This window comes from Vulpes vulpes, chromosome 2 (genome assembly GCF_048418805.1).
Source record: "Vulpes vulpes isolate BD-2025 chromosome 2, VulVul3, whole genome shotgun sequence".
In the NCBI taxonomy this organism is placed as follows: domain Eukaryota; kingdom Metazoa; phylum Chordata; class Mammalia; order Carnivora; family Canidae; genus Vulpes; species Vulpes vulpes.
Genome location: NC_132781.1, coordinates 161,366,671 through 161,384,346, shown reverse-complemented (window position 1 = coordinate 161,384,346; position 17,676 = coordinate 161,366,671). Strand labels below are relative to the sequence as shown.

The following is a 17,676-nucleotide window of genomic DNA, read 5'->3' as shown; positions in this document are numbered from 1 at the left end:
GCACGGACCCTGGGATGGGTCGCCCTGTCCGTGGTTTTAAAGAGGTGCTCCCTAAATTACAGGAGGAGGGAATCCGATCAGCGTGCAGAGGGCTGAGACGTGGAAGGAGCTCTCTGGGAGATCAGGCAGGGGCGGGCGGTGGGAGCGAGCTGGTGACCTCTTCCCGGGACCCTCAGGCCCGCGAGCCCACAGGATCACTGCCCTGGGCCTCACTTCCAGGGGATGCCCGCAGCTGACCCTGCCCCGGAGCCCGTGGCTGGGCGGAGGGGGACGGGGGACAAGGGGTGAGGGCAGGGTGCTGTGTGTAACTCTCCGTCCCTCTCCCCCGCCGAACTCCAGGGCCCGGCTCCTGAAGGCGAGCCCTTGCAGCCCGCTCAGCCTGCACAGTCTACACAGCCTGCCCAACCCGTGCAGTCCACACAGCCTGCCCAGCCCACGCAGCCCTGCCAGCCCTCCCAGCTCAGCCAGCCGGGCCAGCCACCAAGCGGCAAGCTGCCTCAGGTCTCCCAGGAGGCGAAGGGGACGCAGACAGGAGTAGAGCAGCCGCGCCTCCCCGCCGTGCCCGCAAGCCGGCCAGCCGAGCCTCATGTGCAGGTTCAGAGGGCGCAGGCAGAGACGAGCCAGACCTCCTACCCCTCCCCCGTGTCTGTCTCCCTGAAGCCTGACCTCCCGGCCCCTCTCCCTGCTCAGGCCGCCCCAAAGCAGCCGTTGTTTGTCCCCACAACCTCAAGCCCCAGCACCCCTCCAGGACTGGCTCTGACGCACACAGAAGCCCAGCCCACTCCCAAACCAGATTCTTCTCCACACCTGACTTCCCAGAGGCCTGTGGATATGGTCCAGCTTCTGAAGGTAAGCCTGGGCAGGGGCCCCCCCCGCTCCCCTCCAACCTTTGCGCCGGGTTAAATGTCCTAAGGTCCCCACTTAGGCCAGTAAGCTGTTGCCTGGAGCCATGTCCAGCGTGGATGGCTCTGGTCTCCAGCTGCGAGCTCACTTCCTGTCTGTCTCCCTGAGAGCAGAAGTACCCCATCGTGTGGCAGGGCCTGCTGGCCCTCAAGAATGACACGGCTGCCGTGCAGCTCCACTTCGTCTCCGGCAACAATGTCCTGGCGCATCGGTCTCTGCCCCTCTCGGAGGGAGGCCCCCCACTGAGGATCGCCCAGAGGATGCGGCTGGAGGCCTCGCAGCTGGAAGGGGTTGCCCGGAGGATGACGGTAAGTCTTGGGCCCCAGGCGGGCGGCTGCCCTGCCCACGAGGGAGGACCGGGCTTGCCCTTGGGGTGTGGGAGTGGCACGCCTGGCCTGTTCTGTCTACGGTGGGGTGCAAGACTCCTCTAGGCTCAGAAACAGGGTTTTCCTTAATCAAGTTCGGTGGACTCTTGAGGTCACCTCAGCATGGGGGGGGGGCGGGGGGCTTTGTGGACTTAGGAGCCGAACCCGGGGTTGGACAGGCATGGGGCTGTGGTCTGGCCGAGAGTCCCCTGATCGGACGATGGCTTCTGTCACAGGTGGAGACAGATTACTGTCTGCTGCTGGCTCTGCCCTGTGGCCGTGACCAAGAGGACGTCGTGAGCCAGACCGAGTCCCTCAAGGCGGCCTTCATCACCTACCTGCAGGCCAAGCAGGCGGCAGGGATCATCAACGTTCCCAACCCCGGCTCCAATCAGGTCAGCTCGGTGTCCTCCTTGGGACACATACGTGGGGGCTGGTCTAGGCGGGCAGGCCGTCCAGTCTGCCGGCAGGGGCTCCCAGGGCCACGTTAGGGTCGTCCAGAGGGGGCTCAGATGTGGGCAAAAGGGTGTTTTGGATAGAGGACATAGACAAGGCCACCATTGCCCACCCTGGAGCTAACCCAGGGTCAGCTGAGACAGCGGGGTTTTTACTTCCTGCTGCGGAGGCAACTCCCAGGATAGTTCGGTTGGTTTTCTGACATGTAGGCCCCTCCTGGTGGGCACAGTCCTAGCCCCCAGTTGGAAATGGTAGTGGGGTGGGGTGGCTGATGTGGAGACCAGGGATCCCATTTCTCTCTCGTCCCCCTCTCCAGCCCGCCTACGTGCTACAGATCTTCCCGCCCTGCGAGTTCTCAGAGAGCCACCTGTCCCGTCTGGCTCCCGACCTCCTTGCCAGCATCTCCAACATTTCTCCCCACCTCATGATTGTCATTGCCTCCGTGTGAGCCACTGAACGGTCACCACTCGGTGTATCTCCCCGAGGCTCTGCAGCAAAAAGTTAACCCAGGACAACCCAGTCAGGTGGAGGAGGCAGCTGCCGAAGGGGATCTGCTCCACTGCCAGACGCCAGCCTCGCCCTCGAGCCCGCCCACCCGGCTCAGGGGGGCCGACCCCTCTGGGCAGTGGTGCTGCTACCTGTGTGTTTACATGATATTTAGCCCGAGGACAGACCACCAACCAATGGACTCTGCACACACCTTAGGGCTGGGTTTCTCTCTCCTCTGGAGAAAAGGAACTGGGCAGTGGAATTAATTTTTTGTTGTTTTTGTTTTTAAGAAACAAAACAGAACTGCCTTTGCACTAAATTAGTGACTTGGACTTTTGCACAGTGAAGACAGGCTGTGACACTCTGGATGTCTTGGTGTACCTGAACACGCATCGAGGACTCTAGCGCAGGACTTCAGGCTTCTGCTGAAACATTGGGGTCAAGGAACATTTCATTGGGTTGTTTGGTCCCCACCCTGCCCTTCCCCTTGCTCATTTGGATGTGTCACCTTTCTTAATTCTCCTGCCACCACCATCTCTGATTTACCCGGATGTACAGTTTACAATCGAAAAAGAGCAAACAGAAGGATTTTCTTTCCTGGTGGGATATGCAGAACTTGGGATGTGTGTATATATAAATATATAATATATATAAATATATATAATACTGACTTAAAAAAATCAAATTCCCCTGACATACATTTTTTTTAATCTGTGCCAAAAATGTGTTTTCAGAGAAAAATCTTATTTTCATACTCAGACTTTGTATTGTCACTCATTTGTATAAGTGCGCTTCGTTACAGCACGGGCCCTGCCCCCGCGATTTGGAAGTGTCACATACACACACACACAGACTGTACAAAAAAGACTGGCTTCCCCTCTTCCTGTTACCTTGACCTCTCCCCCCAACTTCCTAACACTTATTAATTTATGAAACTGGTTTTCTCAGCGCAGTTTTGTTTTGTGTGTCCATTGGATTACAAACTTTATTAAAAAATACAAAACACGTCAAGCGTGGATGTGATTGTCACTCGGGTGGGAGGACCCTGGCTTCCCTCGTCCCGCTTCTGCTTCCCTCCCCACATCTGCCTGTGGGACCAGCTGCTTCCCTGCCACTTGACCCTCCCAAGCGTCACGTCTTGTACAAAAGAGGTTTCTGCCACAGACTGAACTTGTGTGTTCCTGGGTAACGCGGAAGGCACTTCAAAGTTGGATACAGAAAAAAACCCCACCCACGGGCCGACTCAGAAACCTCGTAATAATAAGCAAGCTTTGGCGTCTCGTGTCTCGCCCCCCTTCCTCCTCCGGGTCTGGAGTGGCGGCCCTGCAGTGGCAGCGGCACAGCCTGGCCTGGGGTGGGGGCGGCCCTGCAGCTGGACCCACTCCCTAACAAGCTAGAGGGGCACAGAGTTGAGGGGCTCCCTTGGGATGATCACAGGGCTCCTCCCAACCTACACCTGCGGAACGAGGACGTGGCGCCCTCTGATGAGGGAGGACAGCTGCTGGGAGCAAACCTGGGAAGGGGCAGGGACAGCGACAGGGCTCCCTGCCGAGGGGGCTCCGTGGCCCTGCTTGCCGCGTCCCCACCTCCCCCATCGAAGCTCCCTGCCACTCCTCTCTGACCCTCGGCTTGGTCATAGACTCCATCGGCTCAGGGCAACCAGACGTTCCCCAGAGCTGGCCCTGGCCCGGCCTGGATCCTGCGAGGGAGGGCGGAGGCCTCGGGCTTCCCCACGCCCGACAGACGGCCCGGGGCCTGGGGGCCTGGCTCTCTGCCTACCTTGCTGCTCGGGCTGAGTGGGCTTCTGAGCTGGGCGCTCTGGGCGGCCTGGATCCGGGGAAGCCAACCCGCCTGGGCAGAGGGGAGCGGGCTCACGGCTGTGCTCCACGGCAGGGAGGGGAGCTCAGGTCCTGAAGCTGAACAGGTGAGAAGCCCGAGGAGGAGACCAGATGAGGGACGGGCTGCGGGGAGCCCCGGTCTCTGGCCCCGAGCGTGCCGCCCGCACCCGACTCAGGGCGAGGAAGCCAGCCTGTCCCTAGAGCGGCCTCCCGGGGCACCGGCCACGGCTGTGCCAGCTCCCGCCCCCCCCACAGGGAGCTATAGGCAGCGTTAGAAAATAATCCAATTTATTCTCTCTAGGGAATGGGGCCACCCTCTCCTCTAGGGCGCCGTCCATCCTTAAATAGCAGTCACAGGAGGGCCGCCCGTCACTCAGCGGGCGGTGGACACTCTGGGGCCGCGGGGGGCGTCTCTGCCAGAGCGGGTGGGCCGTCGGCCCCGTCCCGAGGGCGGAAGACCAGCTCCCCAGCCTGCAGCACCTGCCCGGCCGGCCACGCACTGCCTGGCCCGTACTGCTGGTAGAAGTCCGCGTCCGTCTGGAACATGACCAGCGCCTGCGCCGTGTGGATCCGCACGTGCTGGGCAAGGCTGTTGGCGTCCAGGAACTTGTCCCCACAGGAGTCACAGGCATAGAGGATGTGGGTGTTGGGGTCTGTGGGAGGCAGGGCCGTGGTCAGAGCGGGGAGGGCCCGGGCCTCCACCACCCTCCCCACCCCCGGGCACCCCCTCACCTTCCTCCTGTACTTGCTTCACTGCTTTGCTGATCTCAGCCTTGAGTACTTCCGTCTCATCGGCGGTCACCGCGGCGCCCACCGGGACCACTGCGGGTGAAGGGCCAAGTCTGCAGGGCCTGAGGCCAAAGGGCCCTGCCCCTTCGCGGCCACCCCAGAGGCAAGCTGCCCACGACCACCCCCGGCTGCCCACAGCCCGCACCTGTGAGCTGAGTGACGGCTGTTGCCGCCAGTGCCTCGGTCGCCAGCGTGACCATGTCATCAACAGTGACCACGCTGACCTCGCCACCCTCCTCGGGCTCCAGTATTTTGATGCCCGCCTTGCCCTGGTGCACGGTCTTCACATGGGAACGCAGGTTGTCCACCCGGTTGAAGCCACGGCCACACTTGTCACACAGGTAAGGCTTCTCTCCTGGGGGGGAAGGCAAGGTTCTCGCCTGCCACTGGGGGGAGGGGGGAGGACCTCAGTGGCCTCCAGCTGCCCCAAAGCCCTGTCTCTTCCAGCAGCAAGTGCCCTGGGGTAGCCTCCAGTGGCCACTGTGCCTTCTGGAAACTAGGAAGAGGGGGCTTCTGAACTGAAGCCGTTTGAACTGAGCCTCCTTCAAGGCCACCTGCAGCTAGGGTCAGCACCCCAGGCCAAGATCTGGAGGGACCTCCCTGCCCGCCACCCCGCGAAGAACCAGGGACAGGTGAGCGGTGGGCCCAGGCTCACCAGTGTGGATGATGATGTGCTTGGACAGGTCCCCCACGTTCACGAAGGCCTTGCTGCACACGCTGCACTTGTGAGGGCGAATGTTGTCATGGTGACGAATGTGATTGGCCAACTGGCTGGACTGGACGAACCTGCAGGGCCGCACAGGGATGGGCTGGCACCCAACTGCCCGAGCCTGGTTTGGGGGAGCTGAGCTGAGCTGGGGCCTCCTGCCGCCACCTCTAGATCGGAGCCGACCCCGGGGACCTACGCCTGGACTGGAGCAGCGGTTGGCTTGGTTCCCAACTGAGCCCTAGGTTGGCATCCTGACCCCCTACACCGCGCAGGCTGCCGGGGACCCCTGCAGGGCCCGGGGCAGGGGAGGGACGGGCAGGGCAGGACCTCTTGCCGCAGCGCTCGCAGACGTAGGGCTTCTCCCCTGTGTGCTGGCGCACGTGCGCGATGAGGGAGCTGGCCTGGGTAAAGGCCTTGCCGCACATCACACACTGGCACGGCTTCTCGCCTGGGGACGGGGCAGGAGAAAGTGTGGGCACCTCCACCTCCCAGCTGCCCCCCTCCCCCGCCCCCCGGCAGTGCCGGGCCCACTCGCCCACCTGTGTGGATGCGGACGTGCCGCTGCAGGGCACCGGGGTCTGCAAACTGCCGCTGGCAGTGGATGCACACGTAGGGCTTCTCCCCGCTGTGGATCCGAAGGTGCCGTTTGAGGTTCCCTGTGGCGAGACGCAAGGGGCGCCTGCGTGAGGGGCAGCGGGCGGCTGCAGGGTGCAGGGGCGTTGAGGGCAGCGGGCGGCTGAGGGGTGCAGGGGCGTGAGGGGCAGCGGGTGGCTGTGGGGTGCAGGGGCGTGAGGGCAGCGGGCGGCTGGGGGCGGCAGCAGGTGGCCCTAGCCCTACCTGAGGTGGTGAACTGCTTCCCACACTCTCGGCACTTGAGGGGCCCGTCGGCGATGTGGATCTTCAGGTGGGCCTTCAGATTCCCCACCTGCGCCCGGGGAAGGGGTCAGAAGGGCCACCCCACGGAACACGGTGTGGGAGGCCCCTCCCACCAGGGGACAAGGGATTCTCAGCCCTCCCTGGGGGCCCCTGGAGCGCTCCATTTTTCCTCGAGGCCAGTGGAATGTTCCAGGTCCCAGAGGTGAAAAAGGGAAAACCAGCTCACCCTAGTTCTTCGGGGCCCCAGCGCACCCAGCCTCGAGCCGTCCTCCCAGCTTCCCTGGCAGCCGGGCAGCCCTCCCTCCTCAGCCGCCGCCTCCACCCACAGGCTGCCGGGTCCTCGCCCTCGCCTCCCGCGAGGCCTCCCGCGGGCACACCTGGTTGAACTTCTTGTCGCAGTGAGGGCACTTGTGCTCCTTGTCCGTGTCGTGGGTCTCCAGGTGGCGCATCTTGGACGTGGGGTCGGAGAAGGAGCGGCCACAGTAGTCGCACTGGTAGGGCTTCTCGCCGCTGTGCACCAGCTGGTGGCGCTTCAGGTTGCCCGACGTGGTGAAGAGCTTGCCGCAGTCCTCGCAGCGGTAGCGCGCCTCGCCCGAGTGCCGCTTCTTGTGCAGGTTCAGCAGGCTGATGAGCCGGTAGCTCTTGCCGCACTCCTCGCAGCCGTACGGCTTCAGCGGGCTGGTGGTCACAGGGCGACAGAGGGGTGAGGCTCTCGGGGCACCCAGAGGCCGCGGCGGGGGCGGGGGGCGGCTGCGCGCGGGCTACCTGTGGGTCTTCTCGTGGGCCTTGCACGCGGCCGGGTCCGAGAAGGCCTTGCTGCACTCCCGGCACGAGAAGGGCTTCTCGCCCGTGTGGATGCGGATGTGCCGCTTGAAGTTGCCCGTGTGCGTGAACTCTTTGCCGCAGTCCTGCGGGGTGCAGCGGGGGAGCAGGCGTCAGGGACGCGGGGTGGGGGGCGGGGGCCGCGGGCAGGGGCCACAGGGAGGGCCGCACCTCGCACTTGTGGATGACGGAGCCGTAGGCCTTGGACTCCGTGCGGTCGCCATAGGTGCCCGAGCGCAGGCCCCGGGCCTCAGCGCCCAGCTCCTGGCCCGAGTCGGTGCTGGCCGACTCCTCGCTCTCCTCAGGGGCCTCCCCCTTCTCCAGCGGCGGCCCCTCTTCCTTGACCTCGGCGGCCCCTGCGCCCTCATCCTCTCGCACTTCCCCTTTCCTGGCCGGCTCCACCTCCATCTCTGCGGGGAGAAGGGCAGGCACTGAGATGCCTGGGAGGGCAAGAAGGGGCCTCCAAAGGTCGCCACCTCACAGCCAGCAAAGGAGGCGGCCTCCCCAGACAAGCAGGCAGGGCCGCTGCCGCTGGGAGGGGCTGGGAGGGGCGGTGGCCTCGTTCCCCAGGACGCTAACACAGCGGGTGCTGGGGGTGGCCGGGCTCCCCGATGGTGCGCAGCACCGGGAAGCAGCAGAAGTGCGGGCGCTGCACCAGCAACACATCTGTGCCAACAGAAGCAAGGCTGGGTGTGCAACCAACAAAGGTCAGATTTCCAGAATGGAAAGATGACTTAGGCCCAAAGCTAAGGCATGACTCACAGTGGCATCAGCTGGAGGTGGGGCAGGGGGAGGGACCCCGGGGGACCTGGGGGTGCGGGCCGGCTCCACGTGGCCCCCGGGTACCTTGCTCTGAGCTCTCTGACAAGGCGCCCTCGGCCTCAGCAGCAGCCATGCTGCTCGTGGGGTCTGGCTTGGGCTCCACAGGGGGCGGCTCCCGAGGGGCGTCGGCCTTCTCCGTCTGCTCTGCACCTGGGTGTGGTGTGCAAACACCAGAAGCTGGATTAGGACCCTCCATCCAGGGGCCTGATGGCTCTCCTAGACCAGGTCCCCGGTAGCGGCGGTGGCCTGGAGCAGGGGGCCAGCACATCCAAACTCAAGCTGCTTGTGCCTCTGCTCTGGCTGGACAGGCGCCCCCAAGCCAACAGCAGGTCATTCTGGGGAACGAGAACTCAAAGGGTACAATAGCCTGTGCCACCCTACCTCTGGGCCCTGGGGAGGTGATGGGACGGACGGCCGGGTCCTCGGTGCCACGACTCACCGCTGGCCGTGCTCTCGGCCTGGCCGCCCCGCTCCTCTTTGGGCTCCCTGCCCGGGCCTGGGGGGGGATTGCTGCCGGCTGGGTCCAGCTCACTCAGCATGGTAGCAGCTGCCTTCTCCTCTTTGGCTCTCTTGTCTCCTCCTAGACATGGAACAGGACAGACCTGCCGTTTCCCATCACATGCCCACCACCTGGAGGGGTGAGGTGGACCAGGACTTTCTAGCAGTCTGTTCCCAGGGCAGCTCCTCCACGCCAGGCTGTGCCTGGGCCTGGGATACGCAGTCCCGGCCGCTGCTTCCGTGGGGCTCCCACACTGGTCGGGGAGCACACCTCACAAGCAAGACAATACCACCAGTCAGAGGTCAGTGCTTGGGAGGGGAACGGGGTTCTCTGCAAAGGGTACCATGAGCGTCTGGCCCACACCCGGCACCAGGGGCCCGACAGCAGAGCTGCAGGAGTAGCGACCCCCAAGTGCAGAGGCCTAAGGGAGCAGAGCACAAAGCAGCTAATGGGGGAAGGTGTAGGCAGACGGGCCCCTGTGAGACCCTTCCTGAGGCTTTACTCCTTACCAGCACCCCACGGTGCAGGCAAGGCCAGATAAGAAACTGGGGCTCAGAGAGAAGCAGAGAGTCCGAGGCAGCACTGCCTCCAAAGCCACCTGCTCAGAACAGCCCGCCAAGTGTCTTACCTTCCACGGCCGAGGCCACCGTATTCTCCCCAGGGCTGGCGGCCGGCTCAGCGAGTGACTTGAGGGCATGGCAGGCCGTGATGATGTCCTGCATCTGCAGGAAGCTGGCTACGGCCAGCACATCGTCCACGTTCTCAGAGCTCAGGCTCAGCTTGGCCGTGTACATGAACTCCAGCACCTGCCCCAAGCCTGCCAAGGACACAGCGATCATGGACCCGCCTCCAGGCCCGGCACCAGCAGCCTCCTCAGCTGCCCGACTCGGTAGCGGGATGGCAGGCCACCATCTCCCCGGCCCGTACTGGCGGGCAGGTGGGCAACCCGAGGACCCTCAGCCCAGACCACAGCCTCTGAAGTGAAATAGGCCCCCAAAGGGCGGAGGGGGTGACGGCCACGCTGCATGGAGGACAGGGGTGTGAGCACCTGCTCTGCGCAGTAGAGGGTGTGAACAGAGGACTGAGTGTAAACAGCACCCTGCACGAAGGCCAGGTGAACTCCTACCCTGCACAGGGGACAGCAGTGTGAACACCCCCCCTCCCCCCGCCCATGTACTCTCCCAGTCACCACACTCCACCACTGGAGGACACGCCACCAAGAGTGTGTCAGCACTGGCCTTCATCAGGGCTCTGCCACAAAGTAGGTGACCTCCAGGCCAGTCACCTGCCCGCTCTGGATCTCAGCTTCCATATCTGTAAACTGGGGGGACACCACTTTGCCCTGACCTTCTCGTGGCAGGTAACACCATCCTGGGTCAGGAGCCAAATCCATGACCAGTTCCCTCCTCAATGCCAGGTCTTCCCGACCCCCTCCCAGCCCCAGCTGTGGTCATCCCCATCAGGGCCAGCCCTGCGATAGGGGTTCGGGACAGACTCAGCCAGGGGAAGGGGTCGGGGGCTCAGAGCCCACCTGTTCTCTGTCCCTCCTGACAAGCCTAGCCTATGTTCCCTATGATGAGCTTATCATGAGCCCTTCCTGTCAGTTCTCTCCCAGTCAAAACAGGCCCCACAAACAGCAGCAACTAGGTGCCCACATGCTCGTGGCCTAAGTCCTGCGTGGGAGGCCTGGCCCACCCCAGGGCCTGAAGGGCCGCCCCCAGGAGGGCCTTGCGCGGCACAGGGCCACCACAGCTCTGACCCGCCACAAGCTCAGCCCTGGACCCAACGGGGTACCTGCCGCGTTACTGATGTCCAGGTGCACCACATCCTTCTGGTCCACGAAGAGCATCTTGAAGTACTCGCTGCAGGCTGCCAGAACTGCTTTATGGGCCTTGAAGTCAACGCCGTCCACCACGAAAGTGCAGTCGCACAGAAGTCCCAGCTGCCGCTGCTGGTTCAGCTGCTCTAGGACCTGCTGGCTGTGCTGGGGAAAATCCATGGCTGGGAAGCCACAGGGCCTTCGCGTGAGCACAGAGGAAGGACGCCGGCCGGCCTGACCAGTCCACCCCAACCCTCCCAGGTGAGGAATGTGGGGCAGAGGAGGGGAACTACATCCACAAAGGGTAAATCGCTCCAGATTCCCTGTGCAAGCCAAGGCTGACCAGTGGCTCCTAGATCCCTGGGTTTACTGGTCAGCAAAGTTCCCAAAACCAAAAGCTTTGAGGAACCAACACAAAACAGCCACCTCTGTGTCTTGCCAGGTAACGACATTAAAAAGTCAAAAAACAAACACGAAACACTGATTACTGAGAGCATTAAAAAAAGACATTGGGCAGCCCCAGTGGCTCAGCGGTTTGGCGCCACCTTCAGCCCAGGGCCTGATCCTGGAGACCCAGGATCGAGTCCCACATCGGGCTCCCTGCAGGGAGCCTGCTTCTCCCTCTCCCTGTGTCTCTGCCTCTCTCTCTCTCTGCGTCTCTCATGAATAAATAAAATCTTTAAAAAAAAAAAAAAAAGATGCAGGACATAATCTTAGAAGAAAGGACAGATCTTTCAACTAGATACATTTGGCTTTATGAAAACCTTTTTATTTCGTTTTTTTTTCCCCCATTCTGTCATATACAGGTGAGACGTGCGTCTAGGAAGCAGATGTTCCATCTGCCAGCATCTCAGGAGTGGACCCTCTCCTGCACCCACAGGGCTCTGGCAAAGTCCTGCCCTTGGGGGCAGGGATTTCTCTCTCTCTCTCTCTCTGATTCATAGGCTCAGGGAACTACATAAAGTTGGGGAGTCCTCTGCCTCCAGAAACCTCTCCGGGCGGTCCCTGGCGGAAGAATGAGCCTTGGTCCTAACCCCAAGAGCTGCTGGTCTGGCCGCAGTTTCTCTGTCAAAGACCTCGTTAATGCCTGGAAATCCCACAACCGTCTCAAGTGAATATGCTCAGAAAAATTCCATGGCCTGGTGCCGAATAATCACCAACTACCACAAGCCAGGACTAAATAAGTATCTAAAACAGCTCGGGCCTCCGCAGCAGCGCCACACCAGAATGCATCTCAGATGAGCATTTTATAGGAAAAATAGCAGGCACCTAAGTCCAAGAAAGATCCAATTTCGAAATGAAAGTCAGCACCCCACTCCTGGGATCACAGGCCACCAACCCTGGCACAGGCCCTGGCACGGACCCACCAGGGCCAGGCTGTCATGCCCTGGCCCGGCATCGGACACCTGGGTCTGCTCGGAGCTGCCCCAGGCTGTTTCTGGGCAGGTGTGAAGGACACTTTTCGGCTCCTAGCCCCCAGGTTCCAGCAGACCCTCACGGGCTCCCATGGTTCAGGGACATCAGCGCCACCCCCCCTCCCCCCCATGTGAGTCACCGCAGGAGCCGTGACCATGTATGGTGGTCTGGCCACAATGAGCCGCAAGGAAAGCCACGCCCACCCCCACCCCCCAAGAAGGGCTCAGTCCCCCCATCAGCTTTGAATGCTGTGAAGCCCACCCACCCAGTGGCGTCTGGGAGGTTTTCAAAGGCAGGGCTACGTGTCCGGGAGCTGGAGGATGTCACCAAGGCGGGGCTCCATTGGAAAGGACCCATGTCCGGAGCCGGGTTAAAAGCCCAGGCCGTGGGCACTCAGGCCTGGGATGTGAAGGCACCGCACCCCCGACGGGGCGGGCAGGGGGCGAAGGCGGGTGCGGCGGGCAGCCAAGTCCCGGTCCCTAGCCACTGCCTATGTCCTTAGAAGCCGGGTACAGAAGCTCCCCCCGGGGGGGCCTGGCTCCTTCACCTTCGTCTGGCGGCAGCTGACCCAACAATACCCATAACAGACCAGGGAGGAAGGGAGGGAGTGTCCCAAGTTTGGAAACAACCGGGAGCAGCAGCTGACCCCACCCCAGCCGCAAGGCCACCTGACTTGCTGTAAACATGAGAAGAGACTCCTGGGCCCACCCCCGGGGTGGGGGTGGGGGTACCACACTGGCCCCAAGGGCAGCTGCTCAGCAGGGCAGGCCAGGGGCCCATGCCTGCCAGGAGCCCTCAAGAGCCTTCAGGAGCCTTCATGCTGCGGCCCCGCCACAGCTTCCAGGGAAAGGGCACAGGCCCGGCTCTCATTTCAGAGGCTTCAGGGGAGTAAAGGTGGGGGAAGGTGGCTGGTGGCACCTCCCTGCGCCCACCCCTCCAGGAGGAGGTCTTCCACCCAATGCTGACCATGCTCCTCACCAGATGCGGGTGTGGGGGGCACAACCCAGGGTCCCCCAGAGCTGTTCCAACAGAGAAACACTCCCAAAGGGTGCCTGTTTTGACAAATCCAAAGACTAAAAAGGAAGCAAGAAAAGGGGAGAGGTGAGAGGAAGCAGCAGAGGAAGCCGCGGGAGACCAGGAAGGGAGGGAGCAGAGCCTGAGGAAGGAAGGACCAGAAAGGTGGAGAAAGGCCGAGGCCACGTGCTGAAGAGTCGCCTAAACACTGGCTCCCGGGGCTGGTTCTGCCATCAGCCCGGGGGAGAGCCAGTGGTCTGCAGGGGCTCCCCAATGCTCCCGCCCCCCTCCAGGCAGGTTATAACCCTCACCAGGTGGATCCCAGAGGCCCCCAGCTGCCTCCAGCACCCACCTCCCCCAGCCCGCAGCCTGCTAGAAAGCTCCACCAGCCCCTTTCTCCCTAAGGCAAGGTGGTAAGCAGGTGAGGGCCCAGCTGGCCTGATCCTCCCCTTGGGGGCTGAGCGAGAACCCTGCATCCAGAGCTCCGTGAAATGCTCTAGAAGATCACGGCAATCCTCCCACTGTCTCCTGTTTCCTTTCATGCTCCACAGTGACAGGAACCCACCACGACTGGGCCAAGCTTAAAGGGGTCAGGAAAGAGGTGAGCGGGCTGCCTGGGCCACACAGCTGGACGTGTGGGTCCCGCGGGCATGGGGAGCTGCCCACCCCAGCCAGCGCATGCACCGAGGTGTCGCCATCCAAGGAGATCCGAAACAACCGTATGATCAACAGCCCCGCTGCCTCTCATCACCAAGGCCGGGGATCAAGTGTGGCTCCCCGAGCCTCACCCCTGCTACGCAGTGCCTTCACTCAAGCGAAAGTGTGGGGGGGTCCCTTCTGCCTTACTTCGTCTTGCTTTAAGGGTGATAAATGTGGGCCTTAAAGCTACTCTAAGACCCTAAAAGTGAGAACTAAAGAAAATGTAAACAGAACGAGACCACAGAGCCCACCAAGCCCAAAGTTCTCACGTCAGATACAGAAAATGAAGCCTCAAACCGGCACATATTTGTCCCCTCAAGAAACTGGCATGACCTTCTAGAAACTCCTCACTGCACTCGGGTACCTTCCCTGTGCCACCGCCAGCTGCTCAGTGGTTGTCCCTGATAAATGGGGCTGACTTCTGGTGTCAGAAGTGGGATGCTCTTCAGATGGCCACCCACCCAGCTGGACACTCACCCCTGGCCTGCCTCTCAAGGAATTTGTTTGGGAATGAAAACTTGAAGGACCTAGAGGAGACCTGCGGTGGGATTCTAAACAGGCCCAACTAAGCGACATGGACACAGATGGCTGCCACCATCCCCCCATCCCACCACATCTGCTGGGAGATTCCACCCAGACTTGGGTGGCTCTGACCACCAAGATGTAGTAACTCTGTGCCAGTTCCAGGCCTGGCCCTTAAGAAGTCTGCGGATTCCACGTGGCTCTCCTGCAATCCAGCCACCCCATCGCAGGGATGTCCAGGCTCTCCTGCTGGAGAGGGACGAGGCACAGAGCGGCCCCGGAGTAGACGCTGCGTGCACAGCCCACATGAAGAACGGCAGACAGCCGTACGGGAGATGCTTTCCTGGACCCTCCAGCCCAGCTACTAGCTGAATGCTGTCACATGAATGCTGACCCCAACAACTCGTGGAACAAAAGAAACTGTCCAGTCAACCCACAAAATTGGGAGAAGTAATAAACTGCTGATGGTTTAGGTCACTAAGTTTTGAAGTGGTTGCTCACAGCAAGAGAATGGATAGGACGGTAAAACCATCAAGAAAAGGCAATGGGGACACCTGGGTGGCTCACTGGTTGAATGTCTGCCTTTGGCTCAGGTCATGCTCCCAGGGCCCCAGGGCCCAGGATCGAGTGCCGCATCGGGCTCCCTGCTGGGGGCGTGCTTCTCCCTCTGCCTGTATCTCTGCCTCTCTGTGTCTCTCATGAATAAATAAAAAATCTTAAAAAAAAAAAAAAAAAAAGAAAGAAAAGGCGACAAGTAACAAAACGTCCAGGATGACAGTTCTGTCTGGATGGGAGGAGGGACAAGCAGGGGTCTTCTGACACACTGGGAGTGCTCCATTTCTTTACTTGGACACACCTAGATTATTTAAGTTAAACATACATTTCATATACTTTTGTATGGCAACATTTTTCAAAAGTCCACAAAAACTTTAGTAAGAAGAACGTGAGGTACAGGTGCCACACTCAATCTAGCAGTGACAGGGTTATTTCCAACTATGCTTGCGGCCGCTCTCGCAGGGGCTGTGCTAAGACCCAGGTCTCAGGTTTCCCAGGAGCCGAGCAGGGTGCAGGGAGCCTGGCCACAGAAACACAATGCATCTCATTCATGTTTCAGCTCCAAAACATCCACAGGCAGATGATAACATAAGGAAGAGTTCCCCAGGGGTGCTGAAATCCTTAAGATTCGGGGGGATCCCAGACTCCATGACCCCCTCCCCCCAGGGACAACGAAATGGCATTGATGGAGTCTCTTCAACATGCCAGGAAACACGGTGCACGCGTGGCACCACCTGACCACCTAAAAACTAAGAACATGGCTATCCTGGGTGTCGAGTTCCACACTGAGTACAGAGGCAGCAGAGCCTCTGGGGTCAGGCCAGGTAGGACCCAGATCCCTGTTCGGCCACCTGCCCCACCAGTGGTGCATCTCCAGCAAAGCTCCTCCTTTGGCAAAATGGGGCCAGTGGGACCGCTTCCCGCGTGTTACAGACTTCAGGTAGACCCTGTAAGCAGAGAGCCCGAACAGCGCCCGACACACGGTAAACTCGCCAAGCTAATGTTACCAGGAAGCACAGATGCAAATCATAGTTTTATTTTTAGGCCGAAGACCGCATCAGATGGTTTCTACATATTCTTTTATGCTGGGTACCTGGGGTAACTATTTAGTGACTTGACCTTGTTAAGACGTTGTAATCATAACCCATTATTCTTTCTAAAAGCAATCTGGAAAAATCCCAGAGTCCAATTAACATGAAGAGAGGGAGAGAGGGAAAGGAGGGGCACTGGGCAAGAACCATTCAGAGCAATTTTCTCTGTCGGGGAAGCACTTTATATTGAACAACTGTTCTGTTAAAGCCCGAGGGTGCTCCCGGGTGAAGGCTGGAGCGCCTGCCCAGAGCTCTAAGTGGGTCCGCAGAGCACCGCTCCATCTCCGAGTCAAAGGGGCACCTGTCAAACATGAAATATTACCCAGGTGATTAGCAAGCACTACACTGCAGGCAGGACTTCCAAACTGCCACACAGAGGGAAGCCATTAAGCCCAACACAACGAGACGCTGACTTTGACAAACGACAAGCCCCGGCTCCCAGAACACGTTGTGCCCGGCTGCGGGTCTGGACATGACACAGCCATCTTACGTCCAGGGGCAGGTGAGAGGGAGCCCCATTCGCCTTCCAGCTGCTCGGCATTCCGGATTTTCTAGCAACACAGGTGGTTCCCGTCTACAGCTTAGCACGCACCAACTCAGGCCAGGGAAGTGACGTTCACGGCAGGCCAGCCTTGCAGCCGGGAAACCCACCTGCCCGACCCACCATCCTCCCCGCGACACTATCCCTTTTCAGGGCAACATGCCAGAGAGGCAAATACCAACAAAACCAGCCCTTCTGGCGCTTTCCTCTTGGCCCAGCAGGTACAGCTCTTATATACTAAGCTTGTGCTTCTCAAAATTTTTTAAAGATTTTATTTATTTATTCATGAGAGAGAGAGAGAGAGAGAGAGAGAGGCAGAGACATAGCAGACGGAGAAGCAGGCTCCCTGCGGGGAGCCCGATGTGGGACTCGATCCCAGGACCCCGGGATCACGCCCTGAGCCAAAGGCAGATATCTGCTCCACCACTGAGCCACCCGGGCGCCCCTGCTTCTCAAACTTTTAAAATCAATTCTCCCCTTAGGTAAATGAACACACTGACTCAGCCCTTCCCAACAGCCACAGATTCTGATACTTTATCTTCTACTGGGTAACGGCCTCACTCTGAAAATCAGTTACTTTCTACATAATCCTACCAGCCAAGGCTCAGTAGTAGTTTCTGTGACGTTTGTATTACAAAAAAAATACTGATTTTTAAATACCTAAAAACCATATCTAAATATAAAATTAAGTTGTAACGCTGCCTTTGCTTCTCCAATTATACAGCTTCCGTGATCTCTAATATTCCACACTTCTGAAGAGGGAATGGAGACCCCCACACATACCCCCAATGGACCCCACGCTCCAGGAATATGGCTGAGTGGGAAGGCTGGCCGGCCCTGAGGAAAGTGCGGTCCTGGATCCCGGGGCACCCACACTAGTCTGGACTCCAGCATGCTAGTACTTGCTCTGGGGACTCTTAAAGCTTGACAAAGGGTAAACTAAGGGCTCTGCTTCCAGAAAGATGAAATCAGAATATGGGGACTTGGTGGCATCCGATCATTCTCCCAACATCCTGCCCTCCACCCCAGTGCTCCCTGGGCAGCAGTACACAGACACAGCCTGAAAGGAGGCCGACGTGTTGCTCTGCCTCCCCTATCAGGTTTAATAAGCTCCCTGCCAGGTGGGACTGCTTACTCACAGCTACTGACAGCACCTACCCCAGGACCTTGCTCCCACATGGTTATAAATCCAGTCAAGGAACAGGCCTGTCCAAAAAGCCAGATTCCTGGCTTTTTTGAGTACGACCAACTCAAGGTCAAATATTCGGCAGACCCTCAGGAAATAATAGTTGTACTTTGGGAGCTTTTTAACCGAGAAAATAATGGGAAAAAACCACTATGAAAAAAGAATTTCCATTCCACTAATCACAACAGCATCTATACATATTTGAGAAGCAGTAAGAAGAAATGTCCTTCAATATACAGAAAGTCTATGGGGGTGACTAAGCTGA

General features: G+C 59.8%; 2 protein-coding genes across 8 annotated transcripts in view; one reads left to right on the top strand and one right to left on the bottom strand.

Moving 5' to 3' along the window:
* The window catches only part of SPEN (spen family transcriptional repressor), a 94,602-nt gene extending 91,383 nt beyond the window's left edge, over positions 1–3,219 (top strand). For all 4 annotated transcript variants that reach the window (XM_026011974.2, XM_072751109.1, XM_026011975.2 and 1 more), the window contains 4 exons: positions 340–849; positions 1,017–1,211; positions 1,505–1,663; positions 2,041–3,219. In XM_026011974.2, coding sequence (XP_025867759.2) covers positions 340–849; positions 1,017–1,211; positions 1,505–1,663; positions 2,041–2,172 — 996 coding nt within the window. In that variant the 3' untranslated portion in view covers positions 2,173–3,219. The remainder of the gene's footprint in view (positions 1–339; positions 850–1,016; positions 1,212–1,504; positions 1,664–2,040) is intronic.
* The window catches only part of ZBTB17 (zinc finger and BTB domain containing 17), a 30,982-nt gene continuing 16,472 nt past the window's right edge, over positions 3,167–17,676 (bottom strand). For all 4 annotated transcript variants that reach the window (XM_026011977.2, XM_026011976.2, XM_026011978.2 and 1 more), the window contains 14 exons: positions 10,363–10,569; positions 9,197–9,385; positions 8,509–8,649; positions 8,094–8,219; positions 7,419–7,657; positions 7,191–7,333; positions 6,803–7,103; positions 6,387–6,474; positions 6,089–6,205; positions 5,877–5,997; positions 5,496–5,626; positions 4,986–5,195; positions 4,784–4,873; positions 3,167–4,704 (listed from right to left, as the gene is read on the bottom strand). In XM_026011977.2, the coding sequence (XP_025867762.1) occupies positions 4,421–4,704; positions 4,784–4,873; positions 4,986–5,195; positions 5,496–5,626; positions 5,877–5,997; positions 6,089–6,205; positions 6,387–6,474; positions 6,803–7,103; positions 7,191–7,333; positions 7,419–7,657; positions 8,094–8,219; positions 8,509–8,649; positions 9,197–9,385; positions 10,363–10,567 (2,385 nt within the window). In that variant the 5' untranslated portion in view covers positions 10,568–10,569 and the 3' untranslated portion in view covers positions 3,167–4,420. The remainder of the gene's footprint in view (positions 4,705–4,783; positions 4,874–4,985; positions 5,196–5,495; positions 5,627–5,876; positions 5,998–6,088; positions 6,206–6,386; positions 6,475–6,802; positions 7,104–7,190; positions 7,334–7,418; positions 7,658–8,093; positions 8,220–8,508; positions 8,650–9,196; positions 9,386–10,362; positions 10,570–17,676) is intronic.